The sequence below is a fragment of the Mus musculus genome, chromosome 17 (genome assembly GCF_000001635.26).
Source record: "Mus musculus strain C57BL/6J chromosome 17, GRCm38.p6 C57BL/6J".
Lineage (NCBI taxonomy): Eukaryota > Metazoa > Chordata > Mammalia > Rodentia > Muridae > Mus > Mus musculus.
The window spans coordinates 33,865,187-33,893,149 of NC_000083.6; the positions used below are offsets into that span (position 1 = coordinate 33,865,187).

Consider the following 27,963-nt stretch of genomic DNA (forward strand, 5'->3'; position numbering starts at 1 on the left):
TGTTTGGCTTTGTTTTGTGCCTATGTATGTGTCTGGACATCAGATGTGTGGCTGGTGCTGTCAGAAAACAAAAGAGGCATCAGATCCCCAGATGATTGTGAGCCACCATGTGGATGCTGGGAATCCTGGGTCCTCTTCGTGAGCAACACCACCAAACTATCTTTCCAACCGCAACATGAAAAAGATAAAAAGATAATCCCACATTTGCCCCAGCTTCTCTAAGTAACTTCCTACAAATTAGTGTGCAAAGAAAAGCCCAGGGCTGTGGGTGGCTCAGCTGAAGCATGTGGTGCCGTTAGCATCTGAGACCAAGCCCACGCCAAAGGGTGAGAAAAATGTGAGGTAGAACTAAAATAGCAGAGTGACTTTGTGAGTCAGTCACTTCAGGAAGCCAAGACTTCCCTTCAACACGGTAGCTATTCCACAGACACCACTTGAGGGCGCTGTGTTTTCACAGCCAGAGAAGAATGCTGGGTAATGCAGGCAGGGCTTGTAAACGAGAGCTCCAAGGAACTGTACCCAACGGATCTACAATATGGAGGCCTGCTTGCCCCCTCCTCTCTCTCTTGCTCTTTCCTCTTGCTCCCCCTTTCCCCTTTCTTTCTCTATTCCCCTCCCCCTCTCCGTCTCCCTCTCCCTCCACGTGCTCATGACCAGCCTCTCCTCTCTCTCTCTCTCTCTCTCTCTCTCTCTCTCTCTCTCTCTCTCTCTCTCTCTCTCTCTCTCTCTCTCTCTCTCTCCCCTTCCTTCTCTGTCTCTCTCCTCTCTCAACTCCCCTCCCCATGCCCTAAATAAACTCTATTCTATACTATACTGTCTATTGTATGGCTGGTCCCTCAGGGGGAAGGGATGCCTCAGTATGCGCCCACAGAGACCCCCCAGTCCCCCAATGGTTTACTGTACTTCCACCAAACATTGCTTTTCTCATCAGGGTTTCTCTGTGTAGCCCTGGCTGTCCTGGAACTCACTCTGTAGACCAGGCTAGCCTCGAACTCAGAAATCCACCTGCCTCTGCCTCCCAAGTGCTGGGATTAAAGGCATGTACCACCAAGCCAGGCACAGTATTGGCATTTAGTCTAGGCTCTACCCCACAGTTACCTGGCGACAGCCAGATATGCCTGACTCACTCTAAAAGGGCTGCTTGCCCCCTCCTCTCTCTCTTGCTCTGTCCTCTTGCTCCCCCTTCCCCCTCTCTTTTTCTCTCTATTCCCCTCCCCCTCTCCCTCCACGTGCTCGTGGCCAGTCTCCCCTTCCCTCCCCTCCCCTCCCCTCCCCCACCCCTCTCTCTCCAGTCTCAACTCCCCTCCCCATGCTCTGAATAAACTCTATTCTATACTATATTGTCTATTGTATGGCTGGTCCCTCAGGGGGAAAGGATGCCTCAGTATGGGCCCACAGAGGCACCTCCCCCCCCCCACAGTTCATCGTACTTCCATCAAACATATTCCTTTTCTCATCATCTTTTTATAAAACACACCACTCAGTGACCCTGATCCTCTTGCCTCAGCATCCTGAAGGTTGGGAATTGAGGCATGTGCCACTCAGCCTGGCTAGATTTTTCCCAATCTGAAGACCACGGGCAGAAATCTGACCTGCTTTGGCTAAGTGATGCTTCCCCCCCCCGCCCCCCCCCCCGTTAGAAGCCCCACCCAACCCTGACCTGTTGTTACAGCTTGCTCCCTCTCTGTCAGGAGAGGCCCCAAACTGACCCTTGGCACGTGAGGCCAGGAATGCCTGTCCATTCCAATTAAGGTCTCTATAATGGGTGGGTTGTCTGTTTCCAAAGCTGAGTTACATGTGTTTAAGCTAGATATACAGCCTGACCTTTCACATCAGTGTCCTGGGCCACTGACAGCTCACGGGGGGTGGGGGGGGGGGTGGTGGTGGTGGTGGTGGTGGTGGTGGTGGTGGTGGTGTTTACAGTCTAACACCCTGACCCATCGTGGGAGCCCAGGTGTAGTGGCTATTCCTGGTTGTCAACTTGACAATATTTGAAATGAACTACAATCCGGAATTGGAAGGCTCACCAGTGACCCTTATCTGGAGGCTTGGAGATCCTTATCTGGATCTTGGTTTGAAGATCTTGAGCCATAGTGGCTATGGATTCCAGAAGATTGAATCTCCGAGTTTAAGAAACACACCTTTAATCTGGGCTACGCCTTTCATCTGGGATTAAAGGTGTGGTGGAACACACCTTTAATCTGGGCTACACCTTCTGCTGGAGACAATATAAGGACATTGGAAGAAGGGAGTCTAGCTCTTGCTCCTGCTCCTTCGCCTGCTTGCTGCGTGAGACTGAGTAACTGCTAGATCCTTGGACTTCCATTCACAGCTGTGACTGAACGATTGTTGGGAATTGAGCTGCCGACTGTAAGTCATCAATAAATTCCTTTATTATCTAGAGACTATCCATAAGTTCTGTGACTCTAGAGAACCCTGACTAATACAGAAGTTGGTACCAGGAGTGGTTCTAGAGTAACAGAAGTACAAGGATGAATCTTTTAAAATTCTGGAATTGGCTTGTTGATCCACCAGCACTTTCAACTATTGAAACCTCTCCAGATTCTCTCCCTCCTGGGAGCTCAGAGAATTTTGAAGACCCATGGTTGAAACTATATTCCGAACTTAAAGAAGCTAATGCCCTTGATTTTCTTAATGAATTAGGTGATTCAGTGCACAAAGCTTTCTACAAGATGGGAAAAAAATCGAAAAATGATTTTACTGGCTGGCTGCTCTTAGTATCTGTGGAAAAAATGATGAATGAAAGGAAGGAGTTGTGTGATAAAATCGAAAGTCTCCAGACACAAGTAAACGATCTAAAAGTTGCTAAGTGTGTCCTTGAGGAGAATCTTCTCTCTTGTAGCAATAGAGCTCAAGTTGCAGAAAATCAAACAGAAACTCTCATTGTAAGGTTGGCTGAACTACAGCGAAAATTCAAGTCTCAGCCTCAGAGTGTGTCGACAGTTAAAGTAAGGGCTCTAATTGGCAAAGAATGGGATCCTACAACATGGGACGGGGATGTGTGGGAAGACCATGTTGAAGCTGAGAATTTTGAATCTTCAGATTCTCAAGGGTTTGCCCCACCTGAGGAAGTAGTACCCTCAGCCCCACCTCTTGAAATAATGCCTTCCCCACATGAGGAAATTAATTTTGCAGAGTCTGATAAACCAGCAATGACTTTCACTACGGATGTTTCTCAAGGCCCACCAATAGTTTCTTCTAGACCTGTAACCAGACTCAAAGCAAAACAGGCTCCTAGAGGGGAGGTAGAAAGTGTAGTCCATGAGGAAATTCGCTACACTACTAAGGAGCTTAATGAGTTTGCTAATTCATTCAAGCAGAAACCTGGTGAATATGTGTGGGAATGGATTTTAAGGGTGTGGGATAAGGGTGGAAGGAACATAAAACTAGAGCAGGCTGAGTTTATTGACATGGGTCCTCTGAGTAGAGATTCTAGGTTTAATACGGAAGCTCGCATAGTTAAAAAAGGTGTCAAAAGTTTGTTTGAATGGTTGGCTGAGGTGTTTATCAAAAGATGGCCTACTGGAAATGACTTGGAGATGCCTGATATTCCGTGGCTTAGTGTTGATGAAGGGATTTTAAGACTTAGGGAAATTGCAATGCTAGAGTGGATATATTGTGTAAAGCATAATTGTCCACAATGGGAAGGTCCAGAAGATATGCCTTTCACCAGCTCTATAAGACGCAAATTGGTGAGAGGGGCACCAGCACATTTGAAGGGTTTTGTTCTTTCCCTTTTCCTTGTGCCAGATCTTAGCATTGGAGATGCTTCTGCTCAATTAGATGAATTAAATTCACTGGGTTTAGTTGGATTCCGAGGTAACAAGGGCCAGGTGGCAGCATTGAATCGCCAGAGACAAGGTGATTCTAGTTATTATAATGGACAGCGTAGACAAAAGAATGTTTATAATAACATACCCAGTAATGGTCAGCACAGGAGAGGTGAAATTTATAATGGCATGACTCGGTTGGACCTTTGGTACTGGCTAACCAATCATGGTGTTTCCAGGAATGAAATACATAGGAAGCCTACTGCATATTTGTTTGATCTGTATAAGCAGAAAAATTCTCAAACAAATGAAAGAAAGGCTACATTAGATCGTGGTAAACAGCCCAATGAAAGAAAGGCTACATTAGATCGTGGTAAACAGCAATCTCGGCCAGTGAATCAATTTCCAGACTTGAGACAGTTTGCAGATCCAGAACCCCTTGAATGAAGGGGTGGCCAGGTTCCGCTGAGGAAGGATCTTGATAAGACACTCAAAGGTTTTGCTGTTACCCTTTCTCCAATTCTTCCCCAGAGGGACCTACGGCCTTTTACAAGGGTAACTGTACACTGGGGAAAAGGAAATAATCAGACTTTTCGGGGTCTGCTGGATACTGGTTCTGAGTTGACACTGATCCCAGGGGATCCCAAGAAACATTGTGGCCCTCCAGTTAAAGTAGGGGCTTATGGAGGGCAGGTGATTAATGGAGTTTTGACTGATGTCCGACTCACAGTAGGTCCAGTAGGTCCCCGGACACATCCTGTGGTGATTTCCCCAGTTCCAGAATGTATAATTGGGATAGATATACTCAGAAATTGGCAGAATTCTCATATTGGTTCCCTGAACTGTAGAGTGAGGGCTATTATGGTTGGAAAGGCCAAATGGAAGCCTTTAGAGTTGCCTCTGCCAAAGAAAATAGTGAATCAAAAACAGTATCGTATTCCTGGAGGAATTGCAGAAATTACTGCCACTATCAAGGACTTGAAAGATGCAGGGGTGGTGGTTCCCACCACATCTCCATTTAACTCTCCTATCTGGCCAGTGCAGAAAACAGATGGATCATGGAGAATGACAGTTGATTACCGAAAACTAAATCAGGTAGTAACTCCAATTGCAGCTGCTGTACCAGATGTAGTTTCCTTACTTGAGCAAATTAACACATCTCCTGGCACCTGGTATGCGGCTATTGATCTGGCAAATGCCTTCTTCTCAGTACCTGTCCATAAGGACCACCAGAAGCAATTTGCTTTCAGTTGGCAAGGCCAACAGTATACCTTCACAGTTTTGCCTCAAGGATATATTAACTCTCCTGCCCTGTGTCATAATTTAGTTAGAAGGGATCTTGATCGTTTGGATCTTCCACAAAATATCACATTGGTGCACTATATTGACGACATTATGCTGATTGGACCAAGTGAGCAGGAAGTAGCAACCACTTTGGACTCATTGGTAACACATATGCGTATCAGAGGATGGGAAATAAATCCAACCAAAATTCAAGGACCATCTACCTCAGTGAAATTCTTAGGAGTCCAGTGGTGTGGAGCATGCAGAGATATTCCTTCTAAGGTGAAAGATAAGTTATTGCACCTGGCCCCTCCTACAACCAAGAAAGAAGCACAACGTTTAGTGGGCCTATTTGGATTCTGGAGACAACACATCCCTCACTTGGGTGTGTTACTTAGGCCTATTTACCAAGTGACTCGGAAAGCTGCTAGCTTTGTGTGGGGCCTGGAACAGGAGAAGGCCCTTCAACAGGTCCAGGCTGCTGTGCAGGCTGCTCTACCACTTGGACCATATGACCCAGCAGACCCGATGGTACTTGAGGTGTCTGTGGCTGATAGAGATGCTGTTTGGAGCCTCTGGCAGGCCCCTGTAGGTGAATCACAGAAAAGACCTTTGGGATTTTGGAGCAAAGCTCTACCATCATCTGCAGACAACTATTCTCCCTTTGAAAAACAGCTCTTGGCCTGCTATTGGGCCTTAGTGGAAACTGAACGTTTGACAATAGGACACCAAGTCACTATGCGACCTGAATTACCCATCATGAGCTGGGTACTATCAGACCCTGCAAGTCATAAAGTGGGACGCGCACAGCAGCAGTCTATTATCAAATGGAAGTGGTATATACGTGATCGGGCCAGAGCAGGTCCTGAAGGCACAAGCAAGTTACATGAAGAAGTTGCTCAAATGCCTATGGTTTCTACTCCTGTTACAATGCCATCTGCTGCCAAGCATGCACCTATAGCCTCATGGGGTGTTCCCTATGATCAACTGACCGAAGAGGAGAAGACTAGAGCCTGGTTTACTGATGGCTCTGCACGTTATGCAGGCACCACCCAGAAGTGGACAGCTGCAGCATTACAACCCCTTTCTGGGACAACCTTGAAAGACACAGGTGAAGGGAAATCTTCACAGTGGGCAGAACTTCGTGCAGTACACATGGTATTACAGTTTGTTTGCAAGAAGAAATGGCCAGATGTACGATTATTCACTGACTCATGGGCTGTAGCCAATGGATTGGCTGGATGGTCAGGCACTTGGAAAGATCACAATTGGAAAATTGGTGAGAAAGACATCTGGGGAAGAAGTATGTGGATAGATCTCTCCAAATGGGCAAAGGATGTGAAGATATTTGTGTCCCATGTAAATGCTCACCAAAAGGTGACTTCAGCCGAGGAGGAGTTCAATAATCAAGTGGATAAGATGACCCGTTCTGTGGACAGTCAGCCTCTCTCCCCAGCCATCCCTGTCATTGCTCAATGGGCACATGAACAAAGTGGCCATGGTGGTCGAGATGGAGGTTATGCTTGGGCTCAGCAACACGGGCTTCCACTCACCAAAGCTGACCTGGCTACAGCTGCTGCTGATTGCCAGATCTGCCAACAGCAGAAACCGACACTGAGCCCCAGATATGGCACCATTCCTCGAGGTGACCAGCCAGCAACCTGGTGGCAGGTTGACTACATTGGACCACTTCCTTCGTGGAAAGGACAGCGTTTTGTTCTTACTGGAGTAGATACTTATTCTGGTTATGGATTTGCCTTTCCTGCACGTAATGCCTCTGCTAAAACCACCATTCACGGACTGACAGAATGCCTCATCTATCGTCATGGTATTCCACACAGTATTGCTTCTGACCAAGGAACTCATTTCACAGCCAGAGAAGTACGACAGTGGGCTCACGATCATGGAATTCACTGGTCTTACCACATTCCCCATCATCCTGAAGCAGCTGGGCTGATAGAAAGATGGAATGGCCTTTTGAAGACGCAGTTACAGCGCCAATTAGGTGGTAACAGCTTGGAAGGCTGGGGCAGAGTTCTTCAGAAGGCAGTATATGCTTTGAATCAGCGCTCGATATATGGTACAGTTTCACCCATAGCCAGGATTCATGGGTCCAGGAATCAAGGGGTGGAAAACGGAATAGTTCCACTTACTATCACTCCTAGTGACCCTCTAGGAAAATTTTTGCTTCCTGTCCCCATAACTCTAGGTTCTGCTGGCCTAGAAGTTTTGGCTCCAGAGAGGGGAGTACTCCTACCAGGAGCTACAACAAACATTCCATTGAACTGGAAGCTCAGACTTCCCCCTGGTCATTTTGGGCTTCTAATGCCCTTAAACCAACAGGCTAAAAAAGGAATAACAGTGTTAGGAGGGGTGATAGATCCAGATTACCATGGGGAAATTGGATTACCTCTTTACAATGGTGGTAAGCAAGATTATGTCTGGAGTGTAGGAGATCCCTTAGGGCGTCTCTTAGTACTACCATGTCCTGTGATTAAAGTCAATGGGAAACTACAACAGCCTAATCCAAGCAGGATGACAAAGGATGCAGACCCATCAGGAATGAAGGTATGGGTCAATCCTCCAGGAAAAGAGCCAAGACCTGCTGAGGTGCTGGCTGAAGGAGAAGGAAATACAGAATGGGTAGTAGAGGAAGGTAGTTATAAATACCAATTAAGGCCACGTAACCAGTTGCAGAAACGAGGATTATAAAGTAATATGAATGCCCATTGTAAATTTACTAATGCGTTTGCGATTGTACGAGGGATAGTTATATCATGTTAGGCGTATTTACAACCTTGTTATTGTTTCATGTGAACATGAGATATTATTTGTGTCAAGTTGACAAGGGGTGGATTGTAGTGGCTATTCCTGGTTGTCAACTTGACAATATTTGAAATGAACTACAATCCGGAATTGGAAGGCTCACCAGTGACCCTTATCTGGAGGCTTGGAGATCCTTATCTGGATCTTGGTTTGAAGATCTTGAGCCATAGTGGCTATGGATTCCAGAAGATTGAATCTCCGAGTTTAAGAAACACACCTTTAATCTGGGCTACGCCTTTCATCTGGGATTAAAGGTGTGGTGGAACACACCTTTAATCTGGGCTACACCTTCTGCTGGAGACAATATAAGGACATTGGAAGAAGGGAGTCTAGCTCTTGCTCCTGCTCCTTCGCCTGCTTGCTGCGTGAGACTGAGTAACTGCTAGATCCTTGGACTTCCATTCACAGCTGTGACTGAACGATTGTTGGGAATTGAGCTGCCGACTGTAAGTCATCAATAAATTCCTTTATTATCTAGAGACTATCCATAAGTTCTGTGACTCTAGAGAACCCTGACTAATACACCAGGTAAAGGGAGGAAGAGTTAATATGCTGAGAGTCAGAAAACTTATAAAGAAATAAAAATTGCCCCCAAACTCAAAAGCCTTTCTCTCCTTTCTACCTGGGTTCTTGAATTAGGGTCAAAGCCAGCAGCTGCGGGATCGTCACACCCTTACCCTTTAATCCCAGCGATGCTGAGCCGGCTTCCATCCCCTCGCTGAGCTAGCCAGCTGTCTGACTGCTTGAAAATGGCGGAAGAGGAAGAGGGCGGCGTGGAGGAGGGGGACGTGTTCCTAGCATTTGCCCAGGGTCCCATTCCTCCTCGGGGGCCCGTGCGGCAGGCTTTGGACAAGATCTTCCTCGCCTTCTTGGTCCTCTTCCTGACTCTGCTGATGCTGGAGGCTGCTTACAAACTGCTGTGGCCCCTGCCATGGGCCAAGTTTCAGGACTGGCTCCTGAGGACCCCTGAGGAGGAGGCAGCTCTGGTGCTCTGAGCATCTTCATAGACCACCTGTCCTTGCTACTGAGGTGAGAAAGGAGATGTTAGCGAGGTCAGGGTGGAAGACATAGTTAAGGCCAACACTCTGAGATTATCTTTGTTTATCTGCGTTTCTGTTTGTGGGTATGTGCACGAGTTCAGGTGCCCGCGGAAGCTAGAGGTTGTCGGATCCCTAGGGGCTGGGGTTATAGAAGGTGTTAGTCACCTGAAGTGGGTACTGGGAACCAGACTCAGGTCTGCAACACACACACCCACCTTTATATACATACTGTATATAAATGTAATTTTAGAATGAGAACTAACTGGAGACTGGGAAGGCAGTGAGATCAGAGGTGGGTCTTACCTTTTTTCTTTTTCTTTTTTTTTTTTTTTTTGTTTTTTGAGACACTGCCCCCCCCATTCATGCTTCTTGTCACCCCGCCCTTCTGCGCAGCACCTCCCTTACCCCCCCACCCCCAACCCCCCAACCCCCCACCCCCGCCTGCACGCCGCACCTGGGCACACAGCCACTCCTCCGGGTGTGAGAGCACTGGTGTAGCTGTGCTCCTCCAGGGAGGGGAAAGGACAAGGGGCTATTGGGAACTAGTACTGAGTTGATGACGTGCCCACACCAGCCAATAGGCACTAGGCGGCACAGAACCATGGTTCGAACCGTTGGGCAGGGAAAGGAAGAGATTGTGGAGTGCGCTGGCACTCACACCATACAAGAGCATTCATGTTCTGGGCTGGGGCTGGGGCCTGGCAGTCCTAAGAAATTGTTAAGAGGGCCCAGTGCGGGCAGCTATGGGCACAATTCCCTGTGCTGAAGGGTAGAGAAAAGGCATCAGGACGGCAAAGTGTGCCCCACCAAGTGAAAGCCCATAGCCTCACTCTGCAAACACATCACAATGGACATTTCTACGTGCTTACGGTATTTACTTACAATACCTTCCTTTGGCAGCTAAAACCGTTAAGAGCTGTTACAAGGGCTGGGCAGCCGGCTCGGCGGTTAAGAGCACTGACTGATTTTGCAGAGGGACCCACATGGATTCCATAATCCCAGTTCCTGAAGGACCTGAAGCCCTGTTCTGAACTCAAGGAGCAGGAGACATGCACATGGTGCATGCATACACTCAGGCAAAACAACTGCACACAATTTGTTAAAATCTAAGATTAAGAAAAAGATTAAGGGCTGGTGAGATGGCTCAGTGGTTAAGAGCACTGACTGCTCTTCCAAAGATCCTGAGTTCAAATCCCAGCAACCACATGGTGGCTCACAACCATCTGTAATGAGATCTGACAGCCTTTCTGGTGTGTCTGAAGACAGCTACAGTGTACTTAGACATAATAAATAAATAAATAAATAAATAAATAAATAAATAAATAAATAAATAAATAAATAAGATTAACCGGGCAGTGGTGACACACGCCTTTAATCCCAGCACTCGGGAGGCAGAGGCAGACGGACTTCTGAGTTCGAGGCCAGCCTGGTCTACAAAGTGAGTTCCAGGACAGCCAGGGCCACACAGAGAAACCCTGTCTCGGAAAAAACTAAAAAAAATAAAACAAAAAAAAAAAGCAAAACAAACAAGAAAAAGATTAACCAACAGATTATTCTTTATTTATAGTTGATTACATAATAAATATTGTTCACCCAATAAAATCATGTCTCAACTCCCACCCACCCCCACCGAATACACACTAAAACAGAGACGCATGCGCACTGGCTTGCAAGGGAATCAGGCTCTGGATCCGACTTCACTTCTTATTAGCCTGAGCAGTACCAATGACACACTGGTTCACCTGTGGACAGATAAACAGGGTTACACAAGGTCAAGGGTTACAGATGAGAAGCCTTCCCACTCTGCCCCTGCGCTGGGCCCACATCTGAATCTCTGAAGTCTCTGCTATGGGAGCAGGTTCAGCCTGCCCCCTGGAGGGATGGTGATGCTATGTCCACTACGCCTGGAAGAGACCAGAAGTCTGAAAAGACGAAGCTTTATAGTGCTGGCTAGTCTTTATGTCAACATGACACCGGCTACTCCTCATTTGAGAAGAGGGGACCTCAATTGAGAAAATATCCCATCAGATTGGCCTGTGAGCAAGCCTTTTCTTTTCTTTTTTTTTTTTTTTTTTTTACTTTTTTTTTAATTAGGTATTTTCCTCGTTTACATTTTCAATGCTATCCCAAAGGTCCCCCATACCCACCCCCCGCAAGCCTTTTCTTAATCAATGATTGATGTTAGAGGACCCAACCCTAGTTTTGGCCAGTGCCACCCCTGAAAAGGTGGTTCCCTAAAGAGGTGTGTAAGAAAACTGGCTGAGGAAGCCAAGAGGAGCAAGCAGTAAACAGTACTCCATTATGGCGTAAAGAAGTTACTGACCTGACATCCCTGGACATGGACTAGCCCTTTCAACTTCACCTTGTTTTTGATCATGGAGTTTTAGCACATTATTAGAAAGCTAACTGGGTCTAGCAAACACAGAAGTGGATGCTCACAGTCAACTATTGGATGGATCACAGGGCCCCCAATGGAGGAGCTAGAGAAAGTATCTAAGGAGCTAAAGAGATCTGCAACCCTGTAGGTGCAACATTATGAACTAACCAGTACCCCGGAGCTCTTGACTCTAGCTGCATATGTATCAAAAGATGGCCTAGTTGGCCATCACTGGAAAGAGAGGCCCATTGGACAGGCAAACTTTATATGCCCCAGTACAGGGGAACACCAGGGCCAAAAAGTGGGAATGGGTGGGTAGGGGAGTGGGGGGGTGTGGGGGGGACTTTTGGGATAGAATTGGAAATGTAATTGAGGAAAATATGTAATAAAAAAAAAAAAAGAAAGAAAGAAAGCTAACTGAGACACCTACACAAAAACTACAGTAGCAGAGAGGTCGCCATTTTCAGCAACACCCTGGACTAGACACAACAAAGCTCTCCTACAAAATCCCGTTAAGACATTAAACTCCTTTGAAAACTAGGGCTCCTAAGGAAAAAAAATCACCACAGAAGAGAATTGGAGACATAGACTACTAGGTACAGATCAAAGGACACATGAACGGTGGGATTGTTAATTTAGTGGTAGAGAGCTTGCCCAGCCCAAAGAAATGAGACAGGAGCTAACTTGAAGGTCCTCATACTGTGATAATCAGGAAGAGTAAGTGGAAAGACAGATGGGTGTCAAGTATGTACGCACCTATAATGTCTGCCCTCCTCATAAAAGCTTATGGGCACATATGGAGTCACTCAGGATAGGAACTCAATAATGAAAACCTAGAGAGGATTCAGCATCTTGAGGCTGGAGAGATGATTCATATTTAAAAGCACTAGCTCTTGCAGAGGACCTGGGTTCAGTTGTTAGCACCTACATGGTGGCTCACAACAACCCACTCCAGTTCCAGGAAATCCAATGCCCTCTTCTAACCTCCTCAGATACCAAGTACAAATGTGCAAACATTACTCCGCAGGCAACACAGTTACATGAAATACAACTTTTTCTTCTTTTTTCTTTCTTTTCTTTTTGAAACAGGATTTCTCCGTGTAGCTCTGGCTGTCCTAGAACGTACTCTGTAAATCAAGGTAGCCTCAAACTCAGAGATCTATCTGTCTCTGCCTCTTAGGTGCTGGGATTAAGGGCATGTGCCACCCCACCACACACAGCTAAATATTAATAAATAAATAGTTAAACCCATCATTTTGGGGCTGGAAAAAGGTCCCGAGATTGAGAGCACAGGCTGAATTCCAAAGGACCTTGGAACCACACAGCAGCTCAGCGCTGTCTATGACTCCAGTACCAGGGAATGCAGCCTCCTCTTCTGGCTTCCTTAGGCACCAGGCACACATAGTGCACACATATACAAGCACACAAAATACTTATCAAAAAAAGAGCTGCATGCACCTTTTCCTATACAGCATGTCTGCATGCATGTTTCCCTACACCTCATGCATGTCCACCTCAGCACAGCACATTCCCATGTCAGCGTCCGTTAGTCCATACCTTTAACGCTTAACAGGCTACAGCTATTCTAACTCTGATATGCACGCCTCAGGCCTCTGCTTCACGTGTTCACAGACTGACCCACAACAGCATCTGAGGAATGCTTTTACTTGGCAAGGGCTTCTTTGTAAAAAAGTCAGTAGTAATGAATACTGATTAGAAATCACCATTCTAAAGCCCTCTAACAAAATAATGGATGTAGAATTACTACTTCATAAACTCACTACTGAGAACCAATGAGCCTGGACACAGGTCTCTGTCTCAGCAACGGACAGGCAGGCTGGAGATGAGCTCCAGGTGAGCCTAGGCTACCTGGGACCTGCCTCAAACAGGAAATAAAGGAGAGATGAGATGGCAGTGGCAGCGGAAGAGGCAGCTCAGGGATAGAGCACTTGCTGAACACACACAGGCTCTCTGGGAGATCTCTAACACCACCAAAAAAGAAAAAAAGTTAAGCAAACACTTAATAAATGTAGAACTAGACTGGGTACTTATGATGTAACAGGTACACCAATTGTCCCAGCTATTAAATAGGTCAAGAATTTGAACTAGAATTACCAATTTAACCAAACCAAATCTCTAAGAGGGGCAGTGCTGAGAGAGAAGTGGAGAAAGGCAACTTTACTGGGACAGTTTTACAGAGCTGGTTGCAGAGAGAGAGCAAGCTGGACACAGGTGAAGACAGACGAGCCAGAGACTGAGAAGGAGCCAGAAGATTCGCACAGACTGCCAGACCTAGCATGAGGAGGCCAAGCAGAGTCGATTTAGGAAAGGCTGAGAGAAGCCAGATTGATCAGTCAGCGTGGAGAGGAGTTTCAGCCACAACAGTGAGTTGAGCCAGCCGGCCAGAGCTCAGAAAGAACCAGAAAGGGTGAACTTATTCAGCATTAAGTCTCAGAAGCTGAAATCATTCTAGGCCTAGATTAGCCTGAAGGAAGGCTAGAAGCTTCCAGGGCCAGGACCAGGTTAGCAGATGGGGGCAGTAAACCCCAGAGACAACAGGAGAATGAAAGTTCTATTTAGGAGCTGGAGAGATGGCTCAGTGGTTAAGAGCACTGGCTGCTCTTCCAGAGGACCTGGGTTCAATTCCCAGCACCTACATCACAGCTCACCACTGTCTGTAGCTCTAATTCTAGGCCATCTGGTACCTTCAAACATACACGCAGGCAAAACACCAATACACATAAAATAAAAATGAAGAAATCGTAAAAGGCATGAGAAGCCGACTTAGCATCCCTCCTGCTCCATACAGGGCTGACATTAACATATTGGATGTTAGGACTGGGGGCAGGAAAACAGCTCAGCTAGAAAGGATGCTTGCCATCAAATCTGATGCCATGACAACCTAAGTTTGATCCAGGGCCCACAAGGAAGGAGAGAAACAAGTCCTGCAATCCTACAAGTTATCCTCTAACCACATACAAAATAACTTAAGATTCATTTATTTTATGTGTAGGATGCCTGGTGCCTGCAGAGGGTGTAGCAGTCCCTAGAGCTAGATGTCAGGACGTCAGGCGCTGGGTGGGACTCAGGTCCTCTGCAAGAGCAGCAAGTGTTCTTAACCACCGAGCCATCTGTGGAACCTGTAAAACACTTTAAAGCTGTCTCCCACCCCCCTTTGAGACAGTCTCTCTCTAAATCATTCTGGCTGTCCTGGAACTCACTCTGTAGACCACGATGGCCTTAAACTTACAGACATCAGCCTGCCTCAGCCTACCAAGTACTGGGACAAAAAATGTGTGCCACCATTTATGGCTCAAGCCTGCTCATTAGCTTTGAGAAGTTAGGCTCGTCACATAGCTCATGCTTACTGTGACAAGGACCCGGTTCAAGCCCTGACAAACAGGTGATAAACAGGCCAAGTAATTTTTCAGGCAGCATGGTGCAGGTGTTAACATGCCTGACCACTCTGCCTGGCAGAGGGCAGACCCAGTCGTGATCAGAAACCAAATTAAGTCAGAACTCAAAAAGCTCTTCTACCTGCAGGAAAAGGGGAAACCAGGAGAAAAATGACCCACCAAGGTAGATAGTAATGAACCTGAGGCCTGCTCATCCCTACAATAGAGGAGGTCATGGGTACTGTCTAGCCCCTGGTGGGATTTAGAGTTTCAATAACTATTTGGGAAATTTTCAAAAATCTGTACATGTCCTTTGTTCTGGCAATTCCATTCCAACACATTTCTCTAGACAGATGTGACTGGGAAATGCACAGAGGTGTCCAGGGAGCCTGGTCTGCAATCAGAACAAAGTGAGGATGCTCCAGCCCAGCAGTGGGGACTGGAGAGAACACTCTAGTAGAGTCCTACACAGAGCTGAAAGTAACTCGCAATCCCAGTGCGCTGGGAGTAATCTTCCGGCCATTCTGAAGAGCAAAGCAGCAAGGGACAAGAGTACCAACAGATAGGAGAGGTCTCAGAACACGGACAGAGCTTCTTCTTGCAATACAGTCCTGGCTGGTTATTTCTTCTAAAAATATATATATATTTTTTTTTGAGACAGGGTTTCTCTGTGTAGCCCTGGCTGTCCTGGAACTCACTTTGTAGACCAGGCTGGCCTCGAACTCAGAAATCCACCTGCCTCTGCCTCCTGAGTGCTGGGATTAAAGGCGTGCGCCACCACGCCCGGCTTCTTCTAAAAATATTAATTCAAATGCCAGCAGTTAAAAATGGAATCAGAGCTGGGTGGTGGTGTGCACACCTTTAATCCCAGCACTTGGGAGGCAGAGGCAGGCGGATTTCTGAGTTTGAGGCCAGCCTGGTCTACAGAGTTTGAGTTCCAGGACAGCCAGGGCTATACAGAGAAACCCTGTCTCGAAAAAACCTAAATAAATAAATAAATAAATAAATAAATAAATAAATAAATAAATAAATGATTGAAAGGAATGGAATGGAATGGAATGAGTACCCAAGATGCCTAGCAAGTTTAAATCCTTTCTGGACAGATGTGCCCTAGCTTAACCAGGAGGCATGATGGAGATGCTGCAGTGTGGGCAGGTGTGACGGTTCACAGAAGAATGGCCCCATAGGCTCGTGTATTGAATACTCAGGCCCCAGTTGGTGGAGAGAAGTAGAGACTGTTTGGAGAGGATTAGGAGGTGTGGCCTTCCCAGAGAAGGGTGTGTGTGCTTGTGGGGAAGAGGGGGCTCTGGATGCATTTAACTCCCGGTCTCTCTGCCTGATGGTGGGGTCTCAAGATGTGAGCTTCAGCTACTGCTCCAGCCTTGCCTGCCTGCCTACTGCCTTGTTCCAGTACCATGATAGTCATGGGCTCTAACCCTCTGAAACTTTAAGTCTCCAATAAACTCTAAGTTCCTTGGTCACAATGTCTTGTCACAAGAATAGAAAACTATGCAGAATAGTCACTGTACCTTGGAAGCAAAGCGTAGTGAATTCAGAGACTCGGAGACATTCTCTTCCAGAGGAGAAATATTCACAAACATAAGCCTGTGGAAAGAAAAGGGTCCAAGCCCACATCAGTGGTCTGCCAAGCACATACACAGCGTCTCTCTCCTCATCTTAAGACTGTAGTCCTCCCTTTAATCCCAGCACTCGGGAGGCAGAGGCAGGCGGATTTCTGAGTTCGAGGCCGGCCTGGTCTACAAAGTGAGTTCCAGGACAGCCAGGGCTATACAGAGAAACCCTGTCTCGAAAAACCAAAAAAAAAAAAAAAAAAAAAAAAAAAAAAAAAAAAAAGACTGTAGTCCTACAGTCCTTCCTTTTAAAAAAAAAAAAAAGATTTATTTTTATCTATTTAAGTACACTGTCGCTGTCTTCAGACACACCAGAAGAGGGCATCTGATCCCATTACAGATGGTTGTGAGCCACCATGTGGTTGCTGAGAATTGAACTCAGGACCTCTGGAAGAGCAGTCAGTGCTCTTAACTGCTGAGCCCTCTCTCCAGCTTTCACTGTCTCCCTTCTACTCACATCTTGGCACTGCCACCCAGAGAGTTCTGCAGCAAGTAGGTGAGCTTGCTGTTTCGGTAAGGCACGTGGGACTCCTGGAGGGTTAAGGGCACAGTCAGTTAGGACAAGCAGGGTTCTCACAGCTATGCCATGGCTCCCTCACCTTACCTGCCCATACATCCATTCCTACCTTATTGCTCAGGGCCATTATGACCAGTCCCAGTGTAGACAGACTGCTGTTAATGGCCTGTGTCTCCCGAAGACGATCACGCTCCCCAGGGCCTAGGTGTAAGCCAGGGTCTAGCCGCTCACTCCCAGCTAGGTCCACAAGGTTGAGCGGAGCGCCACACTGCAGGCCCCGAGCTGCATGCTCTCCAGAAATCTGCAGCTGGAACACACTATGACTGCGTGATGATCTCTTATTTTGGGCAGTGTGGGCCACAGCCCGGTTCTGATGAGCCAAATGGAGCAGGGCCTCCACCTAGGGATGGGATTGACAAGGGGATAGGCGCTCAGAGCTGGGACACGCTGGCGAGGCGTCCTTGCCCTTCTGGAGCAAAGCCGCAGAGCAGCAGAGTGAGTGTGTGCGCACCTGACAGAACCAGACGGGGTCTAAACACACAGCCTGTGATCCCGGCTGCTTGGGAGGCGAAGGACAACAACTAGACATTCAAAACCTCCTTGAGACACAGAGGGAGTAGCTCAAGGGTTCTTGTGAGGCCACGGCTCGAAATAAAAACAGGCCAGGTGTAGTGGCTTAGGCCTATAATCCCGGCACTCCGGAGGCTGAGACAGGCCTGTCTTGAGTTCTAAGGCAGCCAGGGCTACAGTGCAATGCTCTCAAATAGAATAAAAGGACAGACAACCCAAGAGGCCTCAGTGCCCGAAGACCTCCAGAGGTGCAACTGAGCCCTGAGACAGAACAGTCAGGTAAGCATCCCCGCTAGGGTGAACTGGCAATGTTAGTGGCAGGAAGTGAGTCCTGAGACTCACCTGGCAGAGTGTCACCACTCTCCACTCCTCCTCGCAGTCCACCCTCTCAGTCGGAGGAGCTGCCACCCTCACAGCCCATCCTCCGTCCCTGCTGAGCTTCTGCCCCTCAGCCCTCTCCCCCTGCTCAGTTCCTACTTGCCTCTTTCTCACAGGAAACAGGGACATAGCGGGCATTGGTGACAGTAAGCTCCTCACTTCCTGGGCTTGCCCGACGGATCTCACACTCGCCCCCTTGTCCCTTGCGGGGCCCAGTAGCTAGCAGGTCTCGAACGGTCTCATTGTAGATCTCTACGTAACTCGCCACAAAACTGTATGTCCAGCCCTGGCCGCTCATCTCCTGGGCCACAGAGAACAGATGCCGCATGGCCCGAGGGATCAGCCCTTCCAATTGGGGGTCTCCCCTAGGCCCTCCTTCCATAGTGAAGGTCTTGCCACTGCCTGTCTGTCCATAGGCAAAAATGCACACAGGGTAGCCATCCAGTGCTGACTGGACAAGCATGGCGATCTCCTCAAACACTTCCTCCTGCTTGCTTCCCGGCGGGAACACCCGATCAAAGGAGAAATCATGGCGGACAGTGGGGGCCGGGGCCCCAGTCAGGGTGGAGCGCCGATCATCAGATCGTGAGAGGCTAAGGCCCGTCGGGGGATCAGAGGGTCCAGCAGGGCCAGGAGGAAACACGAGGAAGCCAGGAGATGGAGTGGATTCCCCTTCGAGGACAGGGCGCACGCGGCAGAACACCCGGATATTGCCCTTCAGTTCCTGCAGCTGGTTGTGGAGTCGTCGCCGCTCCATCTCTAACCCATAGAGCCGGTCTCCTTGCTCAGCCAGTAAGGTCACCTGGGCTTCAGTCTTCTGCCGAAGACACACCACCTCTTCTTGGCTGCTTGACAGAGCTGCTTCTGTGGCCTGAAACCTCCTCTGTTCAGAGCAGAGAGACAGAGGGTGGGATGCAACAGTTAGAGCAAGTCTTGTGCCAAGATGGGGCACATGGACTTCGCAGTCTGGGAAAGAAAGAAAGGTAAGAAAATAGGGGGCGGGGCGGGGGTGTGTGTGCCCCACGGACTTCAGAGATCTCATAGTGATCTTACACTTGATGTAAAAGCAGAAGGACCTAAGTTAAAATTCCTAGCACCCATGATTTTAAAAAGAAAAAGAAGCTAGGCCTGGCTATTGTACTTGTAATCCCAGAGCTGAGGATCAGAGGTGGGGAGATCCCGGGCTGGCCCAGCCAGAGGAGTGAGCTTCAGCAATCCCCAGCCCTGCTGCCAAGGAGAGAAAGAGAAGAAAACAAAGTCCCAGCACTACGAGGAGTGGGAAGGGGCCATCTAGGAAGCTCTCTCAGAGCAACACTAAGACACAGGAGTGAGCTAGGCAAGGCGGGCATGCTCTTCCCAAGTGCCTGAGAGGCAGCCAGGCACACCACACAGCCGCCTGGTGCTCAGCAGAGCTCACACACATGGGAAGAGGGAGGGAGACGGGAGCCGTGAGGGCGAGGGCAGCAGTGTGAGAAGCTGCTCAGGCCCAGTGGACACTCTGCTGCAGAGAGAGCACAGGCCTTCTGAGGCTTCAGGGGAGCCCGAGAGATCGTGGCCCCTGCTAGGGAGGGTCACCTGTGCGGCTGGCCTTACCTCCTGCTCCTCCAGCTGGGTGCTCAGTGTGCTCCGCTCCTCCTGCAATTGCAGCCGCTCTCCCTGAAGCTCCTGAAGCAGCCTTTCCCTGGTACCCAGACATTCCTCCAGCTCCAAGACACGGGCACTCAGCGTCTCCAGCCTCTGCTGGTCCTGCTCAGCTCGGCTGCGTACACTGGCCAGCTCCCCTTCCAGGGTGTTCCGCTCTGTCCCCAGGGTCGTGGCCTGCTCCTGGACCTCTCTGAGTTGCTCCCGAAGACCCCGGTTCTCCAGTTCCAGCGTTTGAGTCTTCTCCCGATAGCGTTTCAACTCTTCATTGAGGTCACACAACTGGCCCTTCAGGTCCCAGGCAGGGCGTTTGCCAGCTCTCTTCCCTACCACCACAGGAGCAGTGGATGCTAACATGGGCACACAAGGGGCAAACACGGGTCAGGAGCCTTGGCCTTCTACCCTTCAGTCTTCAGCCCTCAGCTACCTCTTTCCTCTCTTGACAGGAAGATAGAAGATGAAGCTTCCTGGGCACTCCCACCTCCCCTCCCCCCACCCCCACCTCTCACCCAAGGTTTATATGCCACCTACTGCCAGGCTTCTGGGCAGGAGCAGCGGGAACTGGCTTCTGGCTCCTCAGCACTAGAGAAGTAGAATGGACATGGAGTTAAAGGCTGGACAAATAGGACCTAGGACACACCTGTCCCCGAGCACTAGGGGGCTGATGTGAGCCACAGTGAAAAATCATCAAAAACCACAAAGCTGGCTGAGCAGGCTGAGCACCTGCTGATCTCACAGACCTCAGGCCTGGCTCCCATCATCCTTGTCAGGAGCCTCAAGCCACTGTAACTCTAGCTCCAGAGGATCCAGTGCACGTGCATGTGCACCACGCTCAGGTACATACACATAAAGTAAAATAAAAAATATTAAAAAAATAAATTTTAAAACAAGCCGGGCAGTGGTAGCACATGCCTTTAATCCCAGCACTTAGGAGGCAGAGTCAGGTAAATTTCTGAGTTCGAGGCCAGCCTGGTCTACAGAGTGAGTTCCAGGACAGCTAGGGCTACACAGAATAACCCTGTCTCAAAAAACCAAAAAATAGATAAATAAACAAACAGACTCAAGGGCTGTGTTTCCTAATGTGAAAGTCCCCGGATGTGATCCCAACACGAGCCCTCCCCTAAAAGACTTGTAGGACCAGAGCCCCTCCATCACTATTGCCGTTACATGGACCAGAGCCCTCCCTGGTCAGCCCAGCTTAAACACTATTACCTGTACCAATAGCAGAGCACCCACGAGGTCCTGTCTTCTTAGGGCCTTTCTGAGCTGTCCGAGGATGGGAAAAACGAGATGGTACAACACTTACTTAGGTGGCGTGCACTGGTATGTATGTACGTTAAAGGGTTGGAAACAAGATGACTCTCTTTGGGAGCTGGAGAGCTGCCTCAGAGGTTAAGAGCACTGACTGCTCTTCCAGATGTCCTGAGTTCAATTCCCAGCAAGCATTTAGTGGCTCACCTTATGTGTAATGGGATCTGATGCCCTCTCCTGTTGAGTCTGAAGAGAGCAGCAGTGTACTCAAATACATAAAAGAAATAAGTGATTCCTATTTTTTTTTTAAAAGGACTCTCCTGTCCTTGTCCTTACAGTGTCTGTCCAGCTCCTGATGCCCATCTAGGACCAGGAATGACTCACTATATCCAAATTGAATGAGTAAGAAGCCTAAGCCGGCCATGCTGTGCATACAGCGTGCTGTTAGCAGTTCCCTCATCCTGGTCTACTCAAACTCTCCCCTAGCATGCACAGCAGCCTGGAAGAACCAGGCATCCAAGACAAGAGGTGGGAAGTACAAACACCACTGAACAACCTTTGTGCCTTTGGAGCTCTGAACGAAGTGAAAGGGGATTATCCACTCAGAGACAGATACAAATGGAAAGAAACAAGAGGGAGAGAGCAGTACACTTCCACACCCTTGGTCCCACCCACCTCCACAGCCCACCTGCAGTGTGGCCCTGGGTCTGTGACACTGTGCTGAGGAGTGGTCCTCTGGGACGGGATGTGTCAACTTTGGTCACTGCACCCATGACTCGTGTCCGTTTCTGGGGAGAGATAAAGATGAGTTTCCATAGTGACTGGTCTTTATCCCTCCCTGCCTTTCTTACTCTCTGCATTCAAAACATCTCTCACCTTTGCAGGCTCCAAGGCATCCTCCATCTGGTCAGGACCCCTCTTGAGCCTGCTTGCTGACAGGGGCACTCGGGAGGAGGACTTCACCAGGGCTGCCTTCAGTTCTACGTTCCTCTTCACTTCCAACAAAGGTGGCCTCTGTTGAGAAAAAAAAAAAAAGACAGTTTTTTTTCCTTTCCTTTCTTTTGTTTTCGTTTTTTTGTTTTGTTTTTCTTTTCTTTTTTTCTTTTTTGAGACAGGGTTTCTCTGTGAAGCCCTCGCTGTCCTGGAACTTGCTCTGCAGCCCAGGCTGGCCTCAATTTCACATAGATCCGTCTGCCTCTGCCTCCCAAGCCCCTTGATTAAGGTGTACACCACAACACCCTGCTGGCAAAGAGACTCTTAAGAACAAGACAGGCCGGGCAGTGGTGGCCCACGCCTGTAATTCCAGCACTTGGGAGGCAGAGGCAGGCGAATTTCTGAGTTCGAGGCCAGCCTGGTCTACAGAGTGAAAATTCCAGGACTGCCAGGCTATACAGAGAAACCCTGTCTCAGAGGGGAAAAAAAAAAAGACACAGGTCATTAAGATAGGAGTCCTGCAAGAATGCTTCTTTTTTTTTTTTTTTTGGTTTTTCAAGACAGGGTTTCTCTATAGCCCTGGCTGTCCTGGAACTCACTTTGTAGACCAGGCTGGCCTCGAACTCAGAAATCCACCTGCCTCTGCCTCCCTAGTGCTGGGACTACAGACATATGCCCCACACCTGGTCCCTGCACATATTACAAAGCCTAATGAACTAACTGCTTTTGGTCCAGCTTCGGGATAATGATCTTGGTTAAGCATGATAGCAGATGCCTATAATCCCAGCTATTGGAGAGGGTGAGGCAGAAAGATTCCAAGCTTGAGGCTGGCCTAGGCAACTTAGCAAGGCTGTTTAATTACAATTGGACAAATGAACAAAAGAGACTTGGAGATGGCCTGTGAGTAGAACATGTGGCGAGAACCATTCAATCCCAGCACAAAACAGAAAGGCTGGTTAGGGAGCTCAGGAGATAAGGGCACTCGATGGCAGCCACACACACCCCAGAGTAAATAAACAGACAGCTTTGGTTGCAAATCCTAAGCTCTCCAAGCTGATAGCTGCAGCACTACTTGAACTTTCTGGCAGTGAACATGGGCATGGGCCCACCACTGTTTCCAGTCTCCCTCAGCTCGTGTGCACTTTAAACTTTGCACTCAACTCACTGACTCTCTGGGTAGAGCATTTAAAAGAAGCTGTCCTGGCCATCCATCCATAGCTACATAAAATTCCAGGTCAGTCTGGGCTACATGGATGGGGTGGGGTTAGGGACAGGACAGGACAAGGGGTTGCAGCATCTCTATAACTTATAAAATAACTATCTTAGTCAGGGTTTCTATTCCTGCACAAACATCATGACCAAGAAGCAAGTTGGGGAGGAAAGGGTTTATTCGGCTTACACTTGCACATTGTTGTTCATCACCAAGGAAGTCAGGACTGGAACTCAAGCAGGTCAGGAAGCAGGAGCTGATGCAGAGGCCATGGAGGGATGTTCTTTATTGGCTAATTTCCCCTGGCTTGCTCAGCCTGCTCTCTTATAGAAGAGAGCAAGACTACCAGCCCAGAGATGGTCCCACCCACAAGGGGCCTTTCCCCCTTGATCACTAATTAAGATAATGCTTTACAGCTGGATCTCATGGAGGCATTCCCCCAACTGAAGCTCCTTTCTCTGTGATAACTCCAGCCTGTGTCAAGTAGACACAAATTAGCCAGTACAGTAACCAATTCCTTAGCTGCCACAGCCATATGCATCCCAGGCTAAGCTATGAGGGAGGCAGAGTTTGTAGAGAACAATGTTACACCATAATGTAAAAAGTCACACCTTGACAGCGATTTAAAAAAAAAAAAAAAAAAAAAAAAGATGGTTCACTAAATTGGTTCTCATACATTTTCCTTAAAAAAAAAAAAAGTAAACAATAACAAAGCCAAGAGCGGTGATCCCAACTCTCTGGAGGCAGAAGCAGTGGGTACACCAGTTCTAGCCAGTTCTAGACTAGCCAGAGTAACATGGTAAGACCCTATTTCAAAATACAAAAAACCCAACTTTATTACTGAGTAATTGAAAAGCACTACCTTTTATGTTTTTCATGCTTTTTCTGGACAACTCTAACCAGTATAAATCTCTCTCTCCCTGCCGAAAGGGAGACACAAGGACCTCTTCTCTCAGACACACTTAACACACAGTACAGCTGGGCACTGATGGCGCACACCTTTAACCCCAGCACTCGGGAGGCAGAGGCAGGCAGATCTCTGAGTTCTAAGCCAGCCTGGTCTACAGAGTGAGTTCTAGGACAGCCAGGGTTACACAGGGAAAACAGCTACCACCACCACAAAACAACAACAAACAAACCACAAAACAACAACAACAAACAAACAAAACAACAACAACAAATCAGCAAGCAAACCCTGCTATTCTTGGGCATGCTACCAGCTTCAGGTTACTAGGTCAAATTTATATTGGTTTTTTTTTTTTTTTTTGAGACAATGTATCACTGGCCTGAATCTCCAAGCTCTGGTCTGAGCCTCCACACAGGTGACCTCAGGTGCACAACTGACTTCAGGATGGTTCGTTGCTTTTGGTTCAGGGGACTATAGACCCAGGTGTTTCTTGGATGCTCGCCTAGCACTGCACCACAGACCTCTTCCTTCCAGTTTTAACTCTCCATACCTTAGTTAATGTTGTTCCTCCTAGCTTTCTTCTTCCCCTTCCATCTGCTTGAACCTTTACTGTCCTTCACTCCCTCCCAATAGAGATACAAATTGTATTATGTCTGTCTCCCCAGGGAGTGTCAGCTCACTGGTAGCTAGGACTCCTGTCTCCTACATAAGTACAGCTGTGCAGGGCCAGAAGATGCTTGGCAAATACTGCAGGAACAAATCTGAGAAAAACTATTTTACTTTTTAACTGTCACCTGTCACAGTGCAGTGCTCTCCCTTTTGGCTGTGAGTATACCAGAAAGTCTCTTCAAGCTGAACACCGACTGTGAGTCAGTCTAGACTGAAATGCTGGTAAACAAAGAATGCAGGCCGGTCTTTCCTGACACCAGAGAGATCAGTCCATTAATTGCCACACACATACGCCTCAGATGCTTGTGGTGAAGAAGGGCACCCCCATAAACTAGTCAGCAGTCCAAATGAGCAAAAGGAAGAGGCAGGCGAGGGAATAAGGATCCTCTGGGCCGATGCCCCCATTTCTCCTCTCCCCTTCCTCTATCCCGATCCAGCAGCAACACAACAGGTCATCAGCAAGAAAGGTACTTTGCGGACAAGCGACAAGGCCTCTTTCAGAACCCTCGCTTCTCCCACAAGGCGATCTGTAAGAACTGAGAAGCACAAACATGTCGAATCCGCTTGAGAATTCGAAATGGGAAATGCTGGAGGGGGATAAGGGACACGGGATGGTCGCGCCTGCACGACTGGAATGGCGGGCCAACGTCGCTGCGACTGTCCTGGGACCTCGCCGTGTGTGTGTGTGTGTGTGTGTGTGTGTGTGTGTGTGTGTTGCCCTCACTGACTCGGCCGCTGGTGTCCTGGGCGCGAGGCGGTGCGACCCTCCCCTGCAGGACGGCTTGCCCCGACCTGTCCCCGGGACGCGGGTCTCCGGGCGGCCGGCCTGCGTCCTCCGATCTTGGCGCGAGGTCGTCTCCGCCGCACTCACCTGCGCCTGCACGTCCATGGTGGTCCGCACAGAAAGGGTGCAAAGGCAGCAGGCAGGACGATGAGACCCGCGTCCTCTCAAGGGCTCGCGCCGCAAAACGCCGAAGCCAGGCTGTCCAGGAGCCAGGCCAATCAGCCACACCCGCCACTTTTGAATTTCAACCTCCGCGCAGTCAACGCACTTCAATCCGCAGAGGCCAATCCGCGCCGGCGCCGCGGTCGCGAGCCAATCACGGTGCCCTCCGCCTCCGGGGCCACGCCCCCTGAGTCGCGACTCTTCTAGTCCGCTAGAGCACCAGAACTAGACCCCTTGGATCCTACTTCCGGATCCGCTCTTCCTCTTTTCTCCCTCTCCCCCTCCCGAGCGCCGAGCGCGGCTTCCTGAGGTCTCTGGTTGCGTCAGAAGTGCGCTTGTGTGGAGGAGTGGCGTGGGGGAGGCAATACGCATGTGCCTGAGCGGGGTCGGGGCGGAGCGAGCGCCACCTAGCGGATACTGCTGAACTTGCACACCTCCTCGCCAACCCTGTAGACTGGAGACTGTTACACCGAGGTCGCTCTTGGTCCACTTTCTCAGGTCCGAAAAGTGGAAGCTGGTTGATGGCGCTGACCTGTCCTCAAAGAAGAAAAAGTGGAACCCATATCTGGAGATGTAATAAAGTCATAAATCTAGAGTAGGGCCGGGAGGATAGCAAACTGGTTATCCCTGAAACTCATATAATGTGGAAGGTGAGAACTAATTCGCCACAAAGTTTTCTGTGCCCCTCCTGCCTCCAATATTATATATTATACATAAACAATATGTATTATATACATAAACATATATCTTTACACATATAAATAATACCCAATAGTACGTATTATATATATAAGCATATATATATATATATATATATATATATATATAAAACACATAAATTACATATATATTTATTTTGTTTTTTCGAGATTGGGTTTCTCTGTGTAGCCCTGACTGTCTTGGAATTCTATTTGTAGAACAGGCTGGCCTTGAACTCAGAGATGCTAGGGCTACCCTGTGCCACCATGCCCAGGTCAATAAACAATCTTTTAGATTAAAAAATCAAAACAAAACTAGAAGCCAGGCTTGGTGGCACACGCCTTTAATCCCAGTTCCCAGTACTCAGAATGCAGAGGCAGACAGATCTCTTGAGTTCAAGGCCAACCAGGTCTACAAAGTAAATTCCAGGGCAGCCAGGCTCTGTAGAGAGACCCTGTCTTAAATAAATAAAGAAACACACACACACACATACATACATACATAACTGGATAAATAAATAGTATGTTTCTTTTTTTTTTTTTTTTTTTTTTGGTTTTTTGAGACAGGGTTTCTCTGTGTAGCCCTGGCTGTCCTGGAACTCACTCTGTAGACCAGGCTGGCCTCGAACTCAGAAATCTGCCTGCCTCTGCCTCCCGAGTGCTGGGATTAAAGGCGTGCGCAACCACACCCAGCAGTTTCTTTTTTTTTTTAAAGATTTATTATATGTAAGTACACTGTAGCTGTCCTCAGACACTCCAGAAGAGGGCGCCAGATCTCATTACGGATGGTTTTGAGCCACCATGTGGTTGCTGGGATTTGAACTCAGGACCTTTGGAATAGCAGTCAGTGCTCTTAACCACTGAGCCATCTCTCCAGCCCAAATAGTATGTTTCTTGACACCAAACTCTAAATCTACAGCCCCCAAAGACCTTACTTGAGATGTTTCCAAGTCTACAAATGTTAATGGGGGGACACTAGAAAATTTCTGGTTATAATTCGCCAAACTGGTTATAATTTTAAACTAGACAGTATTTCCCTAGTGACTTTCTAGAAAAAAAGCAAAAGTTTTAGTGTGTGACAAAATGTGAGTTTGTCTTCTACTGAAACCTGTTTTGGGAGTTTATCTTTCTTGGCATGAAGCCTGACAGCAAGGTAAACCAACCTGTGAGATTTTACACATGGGATGGACTGACCTGGCCCCTGCAGCCTTGGGATAGGAGCTGGCTCAGGAAGGACGGCCTGCTGCTGCTAAACTGTCTGATGCAGCCAAAGCTCCATCACAGAGCTCAGAGAAGGATACATTTGGACAACAAAGGGAAAACAAATATCTTCCTTATGTATCAATTAGAATAACAGAGGCTTACCAGAGCAAGACGAAATCCTCACAGGAGGTGATCTCAGTGGCTTCGTTGGGGGCTAGGTCAGTCTTCAGCTGGCTGGCAGAGCAGTCCCGGATTGCAGCAGCCACACCCAGAAGATCTGAAAGATTTTTCTGCAGAGAAGGAATTTGGGAGAACGACTCACCTCGGTGAAACAGTCAACCCAATGTTGTTCTTAAATTGCGCAGGTCCTGCCAGCAGGCAGTTCTTTGCCCAGTGGTCAGTAGTACCACACTTGAAGCGAGCTCCAGGGGAGTGAGTTGCCGCAAATCTTTGGAGACAGCCTCCTGCTGCTATCAGGAGCTGGTATTTGTGGTCAGGGGGAGCCTTTTTCATTAAACACCATAAATGCAATAGTCAGCAGATCTCTGAGGGGTTTGAGAGGCAATATGTAATCCTTCTATTAGGCAGACCCGATTTTAAACAAATACTTGTTTTAGTTATTTGCTTTAGGCTTAACCTTGCCAATAGTCAGGGTTTGTATATGCTTGGCCCAGGGAGTGTCACTACTTGGAGGTG

At 48.2% G+C, this 27,963-nt stretch overlaps 1 protein-coding gene, 1 long non-coding RNA gene, 1 other non-coding gene and 1 pseudogene across 4 annotated transcripts; 2 read left to right on the top strand and 2 right to left on the bottom strand.

The window, feature by feature from the left end:
• Positions 1–1,898: 1,898 nt before the first annotated feature.
• On the top strand, positions 1,899–8,515 carry Gm52317. Its single transcript, XR_003952410.1, has 2 exons — positions 1,899–1,954; positions 8,430–8,515. It is a non-coding gene; the product is annotated as a predicted gene, 52317 (long non-coding RNA).
• Smim40-ps (small integral membrane protein 40, pseudogene) lies at positions 8,541–8,930 on the top strand (annotated as a pseudogene).
• Kifc1 (kinesin family member C1) lies at positions 10,478–25,447 on the bottom strand. Of its 2 annotated transcripts, none has more exons than XM_011246227.3 (11): positions 25,292–25,368; positions 21,578–21,715; positions 21,390–21,489; positions 20,663–20,716; positions 19,960–20,032; positions 19,403–19,800; positions 17,913–18,692; positions 16,971–17,261; positions 16,802–16,875; positions 16,243–16,318; positions 10,478–10,683 (listed from the first exon to the last, which is right to left on the bottom strand). In XM_011246227.3, the coding sequence occupies exons 7-11, from the start codon at positions 18,564–18,566 to the stop codon at positions 10,639–10,641; spliced, it is 1,140 nt and encodes a 379-aa protein (XP_011244529.1). In that variant the 5' UTR covers positions 18,567–18,692; positions 19,403–19,800; positions 19,960–20,032; positions 20,663–20,716; positions 21,390–21,489; positions 21,578–21,715; positions 25,292–25,368; the 3' UTR covers positions 10,478–10,638. The 2 variants fall into 2 exon arrangements, with proteins under 2 accessions (XP_011244529.1, NP_001182227.1); NM_001195298.1 differs by having other exon boundaries at positions 10,480–10,683; positions 19,982–20,032; positions 25,292–25,447.
• Gm27740 (predicted gene, 27740) lies at positions 21,490–21,547 on the bottom strand. The gene has a single exon (NR_128569.1). It is a non-coding gene; the product is annotated as a predicted gene, 27740 (primary transcript).
• Positions 25,448–27,963: the final 2,516 nt, after the last annotated feature.

Bases quoted from the DNA above. Each gene is read 5' to 3' on its own strand.
- Kifc1 (NM_001195298.1), bottom strand. The intron at 20,033-20,662 runs GTAATAGTGTTT...CTACTTCTCTAG, and splicing joins GTGCTCTGCTATTGGTACAG to TGCTGAGGAGCCAGAAGCCA. The intron at 10,684-16,242 runs GTACAGTGACTA...ATCTGTCCACAG, and splicing joins CACTACGCTTTGCTTCCAAG to GTGAACCAGTGTGTCATTGG.